The sequence below is a fragment of the Stegodyphus dumicola genome, chromosome 2, assembly GCF_044657685.1.
Source record: "Stegodyphus dumicola isolate Sdum_Otavi_A_Nest chromosome 2, ASM4465768v1".
Taxonomy (NCBI): domain Eukaryota; kingdom Metazoa; phylum Arthropoda; class Arachnida; order Araneae; family Eresidae; genus Stegodyphus; species Stegodyphus dumicola.
Genome location: NC_140769.1, coordinates 165,131,716 through 165,149,973, shown reverse-complemented (window position 1 = coordinate 165,149,973; position 18,258 = coordinate 165,131,716). Strand labels below are relative to the sequence as shown.

General features: G+C 32.1%; 1 protein-coding gene across 10 annotated transcripts in view; it reads right to left on the bottom strand.

Annotated features, from left to right (window-relative positions):
- The window catches only part of Klc (kinesin light chain), a 156,002-nt gene that overhangs the window by 42,211 nt on the left and 95,533 nt on the right, over positions 1 to 18,258 (bottom strand). For all 10 annotated transcript variants that reach the window (XR_015039646.1, XM_085811418.1, XM_085811413.1 and 7 more), the window contains 5 exons: positions 15,793 to 15,889; positions 13,982 to 14,210; positions 11,145 to 11,232; positions 7,210 to 7,311; positions 4,127 to 4,300 (listed from right to left, as the gene is read on the bottom strand). Coding sequence is in view for 9 of the 10 variants with exons in the window: in XM_085811418.1 (XP_085667544.1) it covers positions 4,127 to 4,300; positions 7,210 to 7,311; positions 11,145 to 11,232; positions 13,982 to 14,210; positions 15,793 to 15,889 (690 nt within the window). In the remaining variant the exon portion in view is untranslated. The remainder of the gene's footprint in view (positions 1 to 4,126; positions 4,301 to 7,209; positions 7,312 to 11,144; positions 11,233 to 13,981; positions 14,211 to 15,792; positions 15,890 to 18,258) is intronic.

Genomic DNA, 18,258 nt, shown 5'->3' with positions numbered 1-18,258 from the left:
TCTTCAGTAAAAATTGTAAAATGCAGAAAACCTAAAACACCAAATACACTCTTTTGGGGGAAAAAAAAATCGAAGCACCATGAAGGAAGTGGTTGTTTTTGATGAAATTGAATGTGTAGCTCATACACAGATAATAAAATGATTAAAAATCAAGGTCATAGTACCTGTTCACAGTTCACAATCACCCATTGAGTGTTCAAAATAGTAGTTGGTCAAACCCGCCCTGGCGGCAATGTATGCTTGAATTTGTCGAGGCAAGGAGTGCTAAAAGTTAATAATGTCATCTAGGAACACATTCTGCCAGGCATTCAATAGTTGTCATCCCAGATATGTGATATTTTGTGGTGCCCGAATCTGGCGGCCTACTATGTCCAGACATGTTCGATTGGTGAAAGTTCTGGTGACTTTGCTGGCCAAGGAAAAGTATCAACTGCACGGAGACAGTCCAGAGATATATGAGCGGTATGTTGCCTGGCATTATCTTGTAGGAAAATGGCCCCAGGATGACATGCCATGAAGGGTAATGCAACCAGTCGCAGGATGGTATCAACATATCGTTGAGCTGTTAAAGATGTACGGGGGATGACTAAAAATGACCTGCTGTCATAAGAAATAATGCCCCACACCATCACACCAGGGGTTATGGCTGTATGCCTTTGTAAACAAAGGTTGATTGGGACTGCTGGCCCTGTTCTCTCCAGATACAAACACAGTGGCCATCTGCTTCAAGAGTGAAGCAGGATTCATTGCTGAACACTATACGATGCCAGTCTGATGGCAGCCATGATGAGCAGTAGCGACACCACTCCAGACCGCTCCGCCGATGTTGGTTGGGGGTCAAAGGCAAACATCTTAAAGGCCTCTGTGAGCGTAACCCTGCCTCAGACAAGTGCCATGAGATGGCGAATGGTAGCACGGGAGGTATAGATGTGGCTGTAGTGCGTTGAAAAGTCGACAATGATACTGTTGGGGTGGTTCAGGCCTGAGGAACAATCACCCTATCTTGCCTCGCATTCATGCTCCTTGGCCTTCCAAAGCTATCATTTTATCGGCAATTTCCTTGTAGCAACCATCATAGCCAACATCTTTGCACAGCAGTGTCTGTACGCTATAGGTGGCAGCCTATTGCTTGGTATGACCACCCAGCTTCCCGCAACCCTACAACGCGACCACTTTCAAAGTCGTTTAGTTCTCTGTAAGGTCTTCAATATCGTCGTAACGGCATCTTTTGTTGCTTTTTCACGGAATTACAATGGCAGCAACAAAAAAGATAAATTTTTCGCCTCTGTTACTGATTTTATACTTTGCGAATTGCGCACTAAAAATGCAATTCCTGTACATTTGCATGTTCAATCAAGATGTTTTTGCATACTAAATTTTGTCCAAAAGTCCTTCTTGGTGCTTCGATTTTTTTGCAAAAAAGTGTACATTTAAAAACAGTTTTAAAAAAAATTTACAACTAAAATTAGAGTTTCTACACGAAAACAAGCAACTGGGTCAGCAGGAAAGAAGACAAAATTTTTGGTGTACCATACTGAAAGTTTCCTTTTGGTCCCACTTGGCAAAAACAAACTGATGTTGATGCACAAACTGACTCAATTCACTATTCTGCTAAGAGTTTTAAATGTTAACAAATGGCGACTTTGCTAGGTTTAGCAACACTTAAACTTTTGAATGATAACCCTAAAACTACTGCATGCAGATTAACTAAAGGCATAAAAACCTTAACCAGAACATGAGAATAACATAATTCAATCACCTTTTCAGGCAAAAAATGCACAATTTACTGATATACAAGACTAAAAAAAAACTGAGGTCATCGAGCCCAGTAACAGAGTTGATATTATACATATATCTTAGATATGTTTGGTGCAGCTAATTGCAACCAAAAAGAGAGTGCACAACTAACTACATACAGATGACAGATGTTATGAAAAAAACTCTTCTGAATCCATTTTAAATTTGGAAGAAAGAGTCCTTCATTCTCTCTGTATACTATGTCATGCAAAAGCATCATTAATAGATTCACTAGTGGTCAAAATGGATATTTTCAATAAAATATAATACCCAAAATTTTCGCAATTACAATACTTCCTTTACTTCATTCAAGGAAGTAAAATGAAGAAGCTTGAGAAGATGATAAAGAGGTCATTGGAAGAAAAGAAACAACAAAATAAACAAATAAATAAAAATACTGCATTAATTATAGGCAAACATAGGCACAATTTCAGCAATTAAGCTGACAGAAGCATGGCAAAGATCATTTTTCCCTCTGGTCCTGAAGGAAGGCTTTAACTTGATATGCATTTTAATATCTGTGTCAAATAGTCACAAATTTAACATCAAGAAATTCAGGGACAGCTAGGTATTTTGTACCACATTCTACTTACATTATCTGAGTATGCCAAACAACACTTTTGCTTGACGAATCAGAGATATGAGTATTGATGTGAAAGAGATATTTATCAGTTGCATCAGGTATACTGAATATGCATTCTGACATAAAAAAGTTAGTGGTTTTAAATGTTTTTATGCTTATTTACAAGACAATCAAGAGAAACTTTTTTGCAGATTATTACAACTACAGTATGCATATCAGGGAAATATTTAATATTTTGGAAGGATTCTTCACCTCAAAACGAAATAGGATAGGGAAACTCTGCAGATATACGCATTGATAATGCAAAGGCAGTGATGGATCACAATGCTAGAACAATTGCTTTATTTTAAGACAAGATTGCAGCAGCCATTTAATTCCTTATACACACATACTAGTCTAAAGAAAAGGTTTGGTTTGGTTGATTATGGCAAAGCACTCGAAGGCTATCTGCCTAAGAGGAAGTATGCCTTCATGGAAGACTCTCTAAAGGGAAGTGGCTCGTATACATGTTACACATGGAAATAAACATGAAAATGACCATGCAGCCAGCTCATTCATAGAATTCGAACCTTGGACCGAACTACCAGTGTTCAGTGACTTTGCCACTCGGGGCCTAAAGAAAAGGAAGTGTCCTCTGGATTTAAGGGGCTCTGTTATAGAAAGTGATTCTAAAAAGGGCTTTGTGAACTAAGGTACTGCTGATCTATCACATTTAGTTTATCATTTTTAGTTTATCATGAGAACTAGTCTTGTATGCTTAACACTAACCATTTTTGACAAAATCTGCCACCAAACAGAGTGATTGAGTGCCATTAATGGAAAAACATAATGTCACAACATAATCATAAAATCTTCCACTTGGTTTTATGTAAGCTCAATTTATTTTCAATAAGTAGGTTTAGTTTTTATAAAGGATGTAAGATGACTGTTATTTACCTGTTTTTCTCTCTTTAAAAAAAAAATTATTGAAATTTGGGGCCTGCCTTCAATGAAATAATATGCAGAGCGGCATGTTCAAAATTACAGGATCCTGGCATCAAGATAAGAATGTTTTAGTAAGTATAATATGTGACCTGGAAATGAATGAACAATGGTGATGCAACATGCAAAATTAATGGCAAGCAAATTATTTAAATATGGCTAGGTCTGTAACTTGTATTTCTTGATTATCTGATAAGGTATTTCTCCCGCCTTCTTAGCGAGCCTTCGTGGTGTAGTATCTGCACACTCAGCACGTAATTGAGAGGTCTGCGGTTCAACTGCCGTCGAAGATGTTTGCTCTTTTTTCAAGTCTCCTGCTTCCAAAAAATACCTAATGTCTCTACAATCTAACTAGATGAAAAGTAATCAGTTTCTCTGAACTCTAGCCTGAATGACTGGCAATGACGAGACTTCATTATCAAATAAAATGTTTATCCTTCATATGCTTAAGATCTATGAAACATGTTGGCTTTTTTACCTAAAATGCATTTGTTTTCAGGAATTTTACATAATGTTAAATGTAGACTTCTGATATTCATGCTGATAACAATTAAGACGACTCTTTTTAACATTTTTAAATCAGAAATTTCTTCTTCCATTCACTTAGTTTTTTTAAAAAAAGTGCATTTTTTATACACACAACAATAAAAATGTTCACATATTCAGCATTGAGCATTTTCCAAGCTTTCCAGATAGCTCAGCTTTTACTGTACTACTGTAGCGAAACATTTGAAGCATGCATCAGATATGTATGCAGTATCTTACCAGATTATTTTTGGTCTTTGCTACGTTGGGATCATCAGGACCCAATGTTTTCTCATAAATTTCAAGGGCACGTTGATAATATCTTTCTACTTCTTCATACTTTCCTTGATTCTGACACAACAATGCTAAATTATTTAACTGTTTTGCAACATCCGGATGGTCTTTCCCCAATACCTATTAAAAAGATATTTAAAGAGAAACAATTAAAGGGTTGTAATAAAAAATTATTCTTTTGAAGAATGGGGGAGGAATGGGATAAATTTGTCAAATACTGCAAATTCATAAAAACAAAAGCTACTCTGGAAAAATACTTACACAATTTGCATAAACACACATACAATAAGCACCTTTTTTTTTTTTTTTTTTTTTTTTGTACTCTGCAATTTAAATATATTGATATGTATTGATGGATTGAGATACAATGGTCATTCATTATAGAAAACTCTTGATGTATTATGCAACATACCAAAAGTGAAAAAAATTTTTCAATTAATTTTTTTAGCAATTACTCAACAAAATGTAAGAAAAAATTTAATTCTTATTTGTAAGCTTTTGTATTAAAAAAAATCTGGCAACCATTTTCTATTCTAAAAAATGCTTAATAAATCTTTTTCAAGTGAATTTTTTCAAAATTAATCTTTCACATATGAATATAATGCTAATGACACGTATATTTGTATACAAGTGGAAAACTTAAGTCTGATAAAATTTTATTTTCATATATTTTGAGGAAGTTTTAATCTTTTTCCTCAAATTGCATTCTTTTTCTTTCACTATTTTGAACATAATTTTTCTTATTTTGATTATATATTTTAAAATTTTATGTTTAGTGCTATTACCGTTTCTGGCTTTGCTCTAAGTTTTAATTAATCAACACAATAATTTATTTTAAAGAAATTTTTCCACTTTCATGCACTGACTGCTTACCATGTTTTGTATGAATTCTGCTCTGGATTTACTGTGATGTATCTGAATATTTTTTTTATTTACTTTAAATTATTACCACTAAATTATATCAACTTTTGGTACATGATTTAGCTTTTAGTTAATTAGAACTTACTGTCTGCTTCTTTTTTATTTGATTTTAATATATTATTATTATTATTATTATTATTACATTACAGCTATAGTCTGTGATATATTATCAAAAAAATTGATTTTAGCAACAAATACATGAAGTCTAATTCTCTAATTGTACAATGGTAGCCGAAATTGTGGACACTTTTGGAAATTTTTATGCTTTTGAACTTTGTATGCTCATAGAAAACATTACGTTTCACAAAATGCAAACTTGTATATATCATTTTAAAGAGAATTTATAACTGAATTCAATTATTTGCAATACAAAAAGTTAAACGATAATAGTTATCGATATACATTAGATAGTGATGATTGCAGTGAGTTATCAGTACTTAGTAGAGTACTTTTTATTTTTGATTATAGCTTCACATCGACATTTCATTGAGCTGACAAGAGTTTTAAGCTCTTCTTTCATTATTACATGATGCCAGGAAACAATTATAGCCTCAATTAGTTCCCTTTTATTTGATGGGCGCCTCATTCGGACAAGAGTTTTCAAATGGTGCCACAAATTTTCGACAGGATTGAGGTCAGGACTGTTTCCTGGCCATGACAACAATCTAATGCTTTTTGTATGAAACCACTCTTTCGATATTTTGGCCGTGTGGCAAGGAGCAGAATCCTGCTGAAAAATAAACGAAGCATTGTTGGGAAAGAGATCTCTGATAGAAGGTAGAAGTTTTGGTTCTAGAATAGAGTCAATGTATTTTCTGGCATTCAGTGTCCCATCGATGACATGAAGGCGACCAATACCATCTGCTGACATGCATAACCAAATCATAACACTAACTGGGTTCTTCACACTTGCTTGAATGCAGTCAGGATGTAGCTCTTCTCCTATTCTACGTCTTACATATTTTTGCCCATCACTACCGAATAACGATATCTTAGTTTCATCACTCCATATAACTAGTGACCACTGATCATCTGTCCAATTAATGTGTTCCCACTGTAGTCTTTTTTTTTTTTTTTTTTTGTAGTCCTCATCTTAATTTTTTGCTGAAAATTAAGATAAGGCTTTTTTCGTGGAATTCTACCTCTCACTCCAACATCTGTTAATCTTCTTCTGATTGTTCTTGAACTGACAGAAACACCAGCATCATTCAGATCACTTCTGATGACATTTTTCTATCTTGGAAACATAGTCTTTTTATTCTTCTGTCATCAATAGATGTGGTGCACCTTTTTCGGCCTTTTCCTTCTTTGTTTTTTATTGAATTTGTCTCCTGATATCGTAAACAAAACATTCGGACTCCAGATGTAGTCACTGAACCTCCCACCTGTCTTGCAATTTCAGCATAGGAAAGACCACTTTCTCGTAACACAATAATATTACATCTCTTTCTAGGTGTCCAATCTACACTTTTATTTGATGTCATTGTTTCTTGACTAAATACTAAAATTTTTACAAAAATTCTTACTTGTAATTGCAGTGTATAAGAAACAGGTCCTCCTTCTACAGAACAAAGCAAAATAATGAATTGTTTCAAGTGTAAACATGATGTCAGCTTCTACTGACAGTTACTAACATTTGATTGGTTCTCAGAACAAGAACAGTGATTGGCCAGGAAAGCTAGACATTACAAACCACTTCATAACTGTGTTTTTTATTTATATTAAAGTACATATAACTTTTTTGTATTGCAAATAATTGAATTTTGTGTTTTGTATTGAATTCAGTAATAAATTCTCTTTAAAATGATGCATACAAGTTTGCGTTTTGCAAAACGTAAAATTTTCTGTAAGCATACAAAGTTCAAAAACATAAAAATTTCCAAAAGTGTCTACAATTTTGGCCACCACTGTATATACAACCATAATTGCATATTTGAAAAGCACACAAACCTGACATTATTTATTTCTTTTTAATTAGGATAAGAACTTTCAGTTATAACACATATGAATTTTCAATTATAATACATTATTATGAAAGAAATAAATTTTAAAAAATAAAATATCAAAATGATGACAAAATTGTTAAATTCTTAATGTACTTTACTCACCCTCTCTCTTATTTCTAATGCTCTCTTACAGAGTGGTTCTGCCTCTCTGTATTTTCCTCTCTTGCCGTATAAAACTGCTAAATTATTCAAAGTTGCAGCAACCTAAAATGGATTTACGGAATTTTGTGAAATAAATAGCCAACTGAAGTTATATTCATATAATCAAGCTTGTTACAGGGTGAGTCGCAGGAAACAGCTGTTTTTGTAACGTCCCATGCTCAGCTTCTGGAGGGACGCACGAGAGGTGGTCTTCTCATCTTGAATCGGCATTGTGGACTCGAGATCACTGGGCATTTGCTTAAGACAAATACATGAAAAACAGCGAGTCAGTGATAATTACCCAATGTCTCTTCAGGAAAAAATTCTGCATCCGTCATCATGGTGATGTCCCCAACCACAATACTATTTTTAGGTGGGTTAATGCACTGTGAACAACTAGTTCTTCAATGAAAAGGAAACCACCTGGCCCTGCCAAAACAGCCAGAACACCAGAGAATGTGGCATACGAGAAGGCAATGATCTGAAGTCCTGGTCGCTCACACTTTGCAGAGCTGTGATGGTCTCAAAGCACTGAGCAGAGAATTTTATATATATATATATATATATATATATATATATAAACTATAGCTTCACCTGTATAAACTTGTGGTAGTCCAAAAGCTGAATGAGCAGGATTACAAATGATTCACTTTTTGTCAAACAATGCTTGACATATTTGAAGAAAATGAGGATTTGACCATCATAATGGACAATGAAGCCCATTTTCAACTAAATGGGCCAGTTATTAAACAAAAACTATACATTCTGGATTTTAGAAAAATCCTAGTGGATTACATGAATGACCACTGCAATGTCCAAAAGTGACTGTTTGGTGTGGTATCAGCAAGTACGAAATTTCTGGGCCTTTCATTTTTGAAGAGGACAAAATGACATTAACAGTTACTTCAGACTGCTATGTCAACATGTTTCAAACCCATTTTCTACCTGAGCTTTGCAGACAACGAATCAATAAGGCACCAGTGTGGTTTCAACAGGATGGGGCCACTGCCCATACAGCGAGAGCTTCCATGACAACTGCATTCCCTAATCATGTGATTTCATGCTTTGGAGTTCTTTCATGGCCTCCACGCTCATCTGATCTTTCCACGTGTGATTTTTATCTATGCAGATTCTTGAAATCATGTATCTATGAAGGAAATTACAATTTTGTCTTGAAAAAACTACAGTTATGCTTTCCAGAAAAACATGCATGTCCCATAACTCACCCTGTACAATGAACTCAGATTTACACAATATTTTAAACTTTGCCTACTAAAAATGATTTTTCACAGCATATGTGTTCCTTTCATTGAAATTACTCTTCAAAACAACCAAATCCCTGGTTCTTTTTTATGTTTTTGGAATTCGCTCACAAACTACCACAAAACATTTGAATCTCAGCTCTGCTTCTCCAAACTAAAGAGAAGGACCTTTGAATCAAATCAAGTAAATAAGGTAAGTACAATAGAATTGCTTAAAAAAGTCTTGAGGCAGAAATTTTACATTTTTTAAGTTATGTGTACATGGTCATAAGGCAAATAAGAGTCCTTAAGGACTAGAGCTAGGTTCCTTTTAGGGCCCTTTTTCAAGCACTTCAGGTGGCTGGCCTGTAAGCTGATAGTACCTTCATGGATAATGACTTCTGAAATTAAGCCAAATATGAATAGATGGCATTCCCTTATCTGATCTTTATGCCCCTAATCTGCATATAGTTTAAATGAGGCTCATGAGCTGTGAATATTTTTCTGCTATAACTGAAGTGGATAGGTGTGTCATTTTTCACAGAATTCTTCTGCAGTTTAAAACTCTGGCAAACCTTTAACCGATAGCCTGCCTTTGTTTAAGACGCTCCCTTTGGATGGATGGGAGTCGAAAGGATTCATCCCACAGAACAGGGGTTTGCATCACTAAGCCTAACTTTAGGGAAAAAAAATCAAAAAAAAAAAAAAAAAAATTCCTACCATCAGAATTTTTGGCACACTTTTAGATTATTACTTAAGCTGTCATATATGTTAAAATTAGCATTTAGAAAACTTTTTGCTTTAATTTACATGAATATATATAAACAAATTGCTTACTTTGAGAAATAATTTTCGGAATTCCCTGTTCACGCTATTCATTATTTAAATTATTCTGAAGTTTTAATTGACAAAATACATTAATGAAAATTTTAATTAATTTTAAAAAATAGAAGAAAGATTATTTACAAGAAGTAACAAAATCCTTCATGGGGAATGGAAGGCAGATGCTCAGTGAGCTCAGTCTCTGAGAAAATTTCCCTATGAGAATCACTTTCTAGCCCTTTAGAAAATGAATCATCCCTCTCATCCAGGTTACTAATTGGCTCATTTACCACAGAAGTATATCCTTCCTCTAATAAATAACAGAAGTCAAGATTTTTCCAAAATAAAAAGAGAAATATGCAAAATATAAGTGACAAAAGCAACGCAAAGCATATTAGAACACCACATAATAATTCTAAAAGACCCTACATAGTAGCAAAGAAAGAATAAAAAAGGGATTCAAAGGGATATCAGAAACTCAAATGTTTGCATCATACGACCAGTTAAAGAGCTGAACTCTGTTTACATTATGCTTTTCCTTCTATTCCACAACAGCTGACACCAACATTATGCAGAATGTGATCAAGCTGAAGGTCAAGATCCTAAAAAGTAATGGACAATATCAAAGTAATGGACACATGACACCATCAAGTGGTCTTTAAACAATGTTTCAGCTTAAAATGCATAACAAATCCATTACATGATGTATTAGTGAGACGCCCGAGCATGAGAGACATTTGTACGGAATGCATATATAGGACGCCCTGTCCAGAATCTTTAAATCATGAACTTTCATGGCATTCCTCTTGGTTTAACTAAATTGTTTTTTTTTTCCACTATATAAATATATAAATAAAACATAAAAAAATCTCTCTTATTTAACAACTTCTTCTTCTTCTTCATAAGCTCCACAACCTGTTACAGGCCAAGACTGTCTCTCCAAGTTTCCTCCGCCTGACCCCATTCGACACAATAGCCTTCCATCGGTTAACTCCAATTAACCTTAAATCTTGCTCAACATCATCTATCCACGTAGTGTGTGATCTTCCTTTTCGTCTTACTCCCTTAATTCATAAAAAGGTTATCTTTTTGGTTGGAAATGCATCATCATATCTAAACACATGGCCCAGCCATCTGATATGAGATGCCTTTACGATTCTCTCAATATCATTTTCGCCATATTTCCAATATTTTCCATATAGTTCATGATTATACAGAATCCTCCATGTGCCATTTTGATGTGCCGGTTCAAATATCTTTCTTAGGATTTTTCTTTCAAAAGTTAAAATTAGGTCTAAGTATCCAACATTCACTTCCGTAAATGGCAACAGGCCTTATTAAAGTTTTATATAAATTTAATTTAGTTTTAACGCTTATTAGTTTGGATTTAAGTTTTTTTTAAGGCCATAGTAACATCTATTAGCCATAAATATGATTTAACAACTTAGTTTTACAAATTTCTTTGGCATATACTGATGGCAAATGGTAAAAATATTTTCAAACTAAAGGCAAAATTATATATGATGCACTTAAAATATGAACTGAAAAAATATAGGGATATAACTCTCATAAACTCACGAGTATGTCCAAAAATTCACGGCTCTAAACAAATACACTGCAAAAAAGTCAATACTACAGTTCTGCAACTATACTTACAGAAAAAATTAACTAGCATGATTTAGCTTAGAATTTTGCAGGCACATTTTCCAATCACTACCCCCTTCCAAACTTACTTAAGCAAAGTAGTTAAAGCACCAACAATAAAAATCTATGCATATTTAATAATTTTTAATTCAAAAAGATACAAAAGATGCAATAAAACATCCATCATACCGCAGGATGATTTTCTCCTAATGTCTTTTCTCTGATTGCAAGAGCATCGTTTAATAAATTTGCAGCTTCTTTATACTTATTTTGATCCCTAAGAAAGAATAATAATTTTAAGAATATGCATGTAACATACAAAAGTAAACTGCATGATTTATTTCATGAAAAAAATTATGTATTTATTTAATGCACTTAAATTTGCAGATCAAAAAGTAAAATGAAAAAAGATAACATCATGCTATTTTTATTTTGCATATAAATATTCTTAAAGATAGAAACGGTGTTAAAAGCATAATTTATTAGTTATACTAATGTTTGTTAGTATAACATTATTAACTCACTGTAGGAATCATTAACCTTTTCCTGTGGGCTATAGGGTCCAATTTCGAATGTATTTTGGCCATTTAGTCACTTATTTTAACTGAAAGGAACAGAAAAACAAATCGACAGGGTATTGCACTCCTAATCCATATTAAGGAGTAAATTTTAAATCTGCATAGTTTACTGAAATTTCTTGAGACACATTTAAAGTAGTGAACATGCGGGACATATATGTCCCAGCCCCCGGGAAAAGGTTAAAACAAATTATAAGCTTATAACAACACATTTTTAAGAAAAACCTATGCTTTTATAAGAAAAACCTTTTTTGTATAAATGTGTACACATAAATATAAAATCAATAGCTCATATATACTAGTGCTAAGGCTGCCAAGCAATAGCTTATATATACTAATGCTAAGGCAACCAAGTAATAAATCAATAATATACACATAAAGGTTTATATATACAATACAGGATAAATACTTTTCTTCAAACACACAGACTTAAAAAAAAAAAAAAAAAAAAAAAAAAGACTATACACACTTTGCCAACTTTGTATGTAATCCTGCTGTAATAATTATAATTTTCAACCCCTATCATGCATTTGAAGAACAATTTAAGACACAGAAAAATGACAAAAAAAAAACTGAATCAGAAATTATAATATATCACAGTGAAATTTTATTCAGAAAAAAATCTCTTTTTTAAGTTACAATAATATAGCAATTCTCTATTGTGACTTTGGATTAAGTACAACTTCAAAGGAAATAATTCTTCACAAAATTTTGCACAGCAATAAAAAAATAGGACACCTTCAATGCATTATTAATACCTAAATATGAGATAAAAGTGGGCATGGGATTAATTACTTTTAAGTATTCAGAATGACTTGGCTTTATATGTGACATTAACATGCAAAAAATACCATATGGATTTTCAAAAGTTGTTTAACAATAGCAATTACCTGAAATCAAGCAAGAGAGCCAAATTTATAATTTAAAATAGTAATAATTATATTTTACTTTACTAGCTAGATTAATTAATAAATATTTATTTATTTGGACTAATGAGATTTTTTATTAATAGAACTGATCATGTTTATAATTTTTTATAGTACAGCTGTTAAAATATAAATGATATTTTAATAATCGTATGGTTATTTTTAATTTTCTCTATTGAGTTTATTAAAAAATGAAAACTGCTCATTTAGAAAGTGCACTAAATATTAAAAGAAAAATAACTATTACATGTGTGTACTGATACCTCTGCTTTTATTATTATTTTAGCCCTAACACCTATTCAGCAAAATATTTTACAATTTTTATCATCTGCAATGAAAAACGTAAAATTCTACTGCCCCCTAAAAAACTGGAAAAGTAAAAAAGCAAGATATAAACATGGACACTTTGCAATACAAAATTTACTGTTTATAAAAAAAAACTAAGCACAATTACTTAAGGATGAAGACAGAAAATAAAGAAAATTTGAAAATCTGACCTTTAATTTGTTTTTATCTTCTTAATATAATATACAGCACCAGAGGTATTATTAATTTTATACTGACCCGAACGTTAAAAATGCTTTCATTTGTCATTAGATTTTATGAATGCAGGAGACATGAAAAATATTCAATGACTTCATTGAAATTTGAATACACCTCTTGACTGCTAGCTGGATGTGCTACCCCTTTACAATACGAATGCATGCATAAGGAAGAAAAAAATACCTTATACACTTTTACTTTTAAAGGATGACTGGGGTAGAGGGGATCCAATCGAGAAATCCTAGTGGTGATGAATTATTATCTATTAACTTTTAGTTCAGGCACTACTTGTAGAGTCATTAGGTTTCACTGATGCAGAAGATGTCAAAAATATGAAATATCCTCACCAGGATTTGAACAACAATGTTCCTAGATATGCTATCCATACCATGAAGGTACACGGTTAGAAAGGAGAAAATACCTTATAACTTGTCTTATATAATTTTTTTTAGACTTCATTTTGCAATGAAATGCTATAATTTGGAAGACAAATGAAAAACCTTATGTACTACATGGTTTGACATCAGTTTCATTTCTTTAAGTAGTTCTGACTGCTCAGACTCAAAGCAAAATGTCATTAATACCATGACATATTTTTTAATGTGTAATATTTTTTAATGTTTACTAAAATGAAATTGAATTCTAGTATTTAAAATACATTGAAATTGTTACTGTCACTACTTAATTGTTGCTAAATAAGATTCACACCTTAAGTTCTGTTAAGTTGCATATTTTAAAATTTCCTTAATTTAAACACTAATCTATCAGTAATCAGACACACTAATCAGATTATTCATTAATACTTAAACACTAATCAGATTATTCATTAACACTTAAAGACTAATCAGATTATTCATTAACACTTAAACACTAATCAGATTATTTATTAACACTTAAACACTAATCAAATTATTCATTAACCAACATCACCAACTTGGACTATCAGTTCATGTCAAATATGAAAAATATCAAAACTAACCTGTACACTAAAGCTAATATATTAAGCATAGTTGCAACATCTGGATGATCATGACCACTAGTTTTTTCAAGATCTTCCAAGGCTTGCTTGCAAAGAGGTACTGCAACTTCATATCGCCCTTGAGAAGCATACTGGATTACCAAATTATGTAAAGTACGCAAACGAGCAGGGATTTCATATCCTGCATTAGCTGATACAGACATTTGTGTAGATGGGGTGGGTGAGAGTGCTACGTATAAAGAGATTAAAAAAAAATATATATATAAGTCAGAAAATTTTTTAAAAATTGCATGATAAACATTGCAATAAAAATAATAATGTAAAGTATAATACAATACAGTATAAAATAATACACCAAAAACAGCATTAGTCACATAAACCAAACTGCCACTGGCATGTAACGCACAACTTTCAAATCGTAACATAAAACAAGAAAAAAATTTTAAGTTGGTAATCAGCTAAGAAAATAAAGCTGATGTGTAAACCACATAACTTCCTTGTATGAAATATTAAATTATACGCAATTTTCTTGCATTTCATTTTAACTTATTGCATTGAATTAAATCTACTTCGTCAATAGCGCATAAACCACAATAGTTAACTCTTTAAAATTATAAACCACAATAGTGCACTCTTTAAAATTCACTATATTTGTTTACCATAGCGACACTCTGACGCTAGGTTCACTTAACAGCATTACATTTCATTCCTATTTATAACCCAGAATCCACAAAATTTATATCATTTGAAGAATTATCTAATCATTGCCACATGTGCCATTCAAATACTATAATAAATCTAAATCGATATATAAAAGAAATGAAGCAAACTAAAAAAAGAAAGAAAAAGAAGAAGAAAAGAAACAGTTTTTCATTGACGATTCAGTACTTCTCAGTCAATTAATTCAGTTCTCACTTCGTGACAAGGCAAAAATACAAAAAAATTACTAAGTAATCTTATTAAACATTAAAAACTACTAAGTAAATCTTAAACACTTTTTTATTCAAATAAATTCTAGACTAGATTAAGCATGATTTAATTTCCAATAATAAAAGACATTTTTTGTTAATGTTTTTGCGAAGCTTAGTTTCTCTAGATTGGCAACAAATCGATGATTCTGCTAAATTTCAAATGTAAACAAACATGGCCGCCATCGCAAAAATAATTAGGCTTAGCCGCACTTAAAACAACTTTAAATTGTTGATAATTCTACAAATATTGCATGCAGATTTACTAAAGGCATAAAAACCTTAACCGGAAGATAAGAACAACATAATTCAATCATTTTTAAAGCAAAAAATGCATAATTTACAAACATATAAGAATAAAGAAACTGAGATCACTGAGACGAGTAACAGAGTGAATATATGTATACATATATTTATAGACTTTTAGTGCAGCCAACTGATACCCAAATAAGAGGTGCACATCTACATATTATAGAAGACCTTTGTACAAAATTTCAACGTTCTGAGGCTACTCGTTTTCAAGTTATGTGAGATACGTACGCACAGACACCATGAAAAACTCCTTTCAAAATTCATTTTAAATCAGTTTTATAATTTGTTTGGGGGAAAACAGTCCTTTATTCTGTCCTTACATACACATGTCGCACAAAAACATCGTTAAATTGCATTCGATAGCGGTGAAAACGGGTATCTTCGTTGAAATAGGATGCCTGAAATTTTTCGAGATTACAATACTTCTTTTTACTTCATAAAAGGAAGTAAAAAAGGATGCAAAAAATGCCATATAAAATCAATACTGTAAAAATTTGTTATCTTGTTTAGAGCAGAAAATTTAAATTGTACCTTCATGATGAGCACTATCGTCATCATCTTCAGGGAATCCTAAGTTCAAAGGCTCCTCACTATCGGGTTTCTTTTCAAACACATTTTCTTCTGAACCCTGTACCACAAAATTAAATACATATTTCTACATTAAATACATAAAATTACTAAAAATTCTATATTTCCTAAGATTTACATATTTTAAGAACATAAAATTTAAATATTTACAATATATATCACAAAAATATTCATACATTTTTATCGCCAAGTCCAATATTTAGTTGACTAATTCTACTTAGCTTGGGGAGGGAGAAAGGAAGAAAATTTTCTTTAAAGTATTTTAACCTTTTAATACCAGAGAAGAAAATGAAAAATTACAAACTAAGCAAATGCACGATGGCAAATTCACAAGTTAATACAGTTAGCACAAAATTTAGATAACAATTAATTGTATTTTGTTACATTCCCCTCCCCCCACCCAAAAAAATTTCATCACATTAATTAAATAGTTAATTTCTGAAAATGAAGCAGGAATATAGTTAATTTTCTCTTAGCCTACAAATTTTATTTTCATTCTGTTATTAAAACAGTTATTTTAGTCTTAACATAATATTTGGTTTGAAAATTGTTTAAAATAAGAAATCAGTCTAGTAGTTATGTCTTTTAAATAAAAGCATTTAAAACAGTAAGAAAACTATTTCTTTATGTTGGTAATCGTTAAATCATTTCTATAATTAGACTTAATGCTCTTTCTAAGATGCATTTACCTTCAGTCTACATGTCATAGAAATAAAAAAGTGAACAAGTGTTCAAACAATTAAGTTATGAAATAATAAATAATATATTAAAATTTAAAAAAAAGTCAACTCATCTCAAAGATCTTTTGGTCAAATTTTGAACAGAATGACAAAAATGTTTACAATTTTGTTTATTTTATCTGAATTTTAATTCGTAAATTTACTTCGACATAATGAAATGCAATTTACAAATTTGGTTTGGAATGTGATTATAAATTGTTAGCAGATAACTTTTAATTCATTTCAATCCCATAAATGTATTCCATAAAAACATTACAGAAACTTAAGTTTTATCTGAAATATCCATGACAATGTATATATTCATTTAACAATGCAAGCAATTCTTATTTATGACACTCCTCCCCCAATTTCATCCCTTTTTGTTTCTTAAAGAAGTTTTAAGCTTAAGATCAATGGTTTCCAAACTACGGCTCGCACGATGGCATTATCAATCTGGCCCACCAAAGATTTTTTTAAATAATTTTATAAAATGTAAAATAAGAAAGGTAGCATACACATTGAGGCGCGATGGCACAATGGCTAGTGCATCGCGCAGCAGCACCACAGGTCCGGGGTTCGAACTCCGGGCTGGGCAAGGTCGACTCATCCCTTGATTTCCATCCCTTGAGTCGATATAATTAGTACCAAGTTCACTTGACTCAAGGGACTAAACACTGGGGGTCCTGCAACCCCCAAGCTGACCACTTGTTCAAGGGCGTATGCTTACACACCCCGGGGCTCACGGTCAAGAAAGCAGATTTTTGGGGACTCCAGGCCTTGGCCCATTAGGGCTGTTTGTGCCACTGAGTTTAGTTTAGCATAGACATTATTTTACATAACAACCACTTTATAAATACACTACCTGCCATGCACATTCTTTATAAAGCATATTACAAATGTTATAAAAACATTACTAAATGTACAATGAATGAAATATTTAACATTCTATTAAAAAATTTATCACTACACTTTTGTTTTGCGTGTTATCTTTACCTACTTTAATAGTAGTATTCTAGGTGTGTTCATAATAATTTTAATCAGTGGTTATGCTTAATCTTAACTGTTTTATGTATGTTGTAATTAATTTTGGAGATTTTTTCCCCACACAAAACTTGCTCAAAATATAAAATATCGATGAGCATGATCAAAAAGTAAATTTGCTGATGGGGAGTCAAATCCATTTAAAAGAAAAGTTGCATTACAAACCACAAAAACCTCTGATATTCTGGGACAGGAATATTTTTTCAAACAGTTTTTTAAGAAATTTATGTTAGGTGAAACTGCATGGAAGTCTAAAAAGTAAGTCTCTTCATGTTATCATCCATGTTGTTATGTATAGATCCAATCACAAAAATCTCACAGCCTTGTTTAAATACATGTGTGTGCTATTCATTGTAATTACATCATCATGGTACGATGAACTAACTAGGTCTTGGCTCTCAAAGCTTCGTGAAATACAGCACATGGGCCGTATTTCACAAAGCTTGCCGTATTCGTGAAATACGGCATAATTCGTGAGTGAATACGGCACATGGGGTAAAAAGTTTGGAGACCCATATCTTAAATAAATAATCAGTTTCACACTCAGTATACAATATCTAAAAATTAACTGAAATTGTTGTAATAGGCATCCAATGTAAACATCAGTATAGAGGTTTAGAACAAATACTTTAGTAAAAAGAAAAAAAAA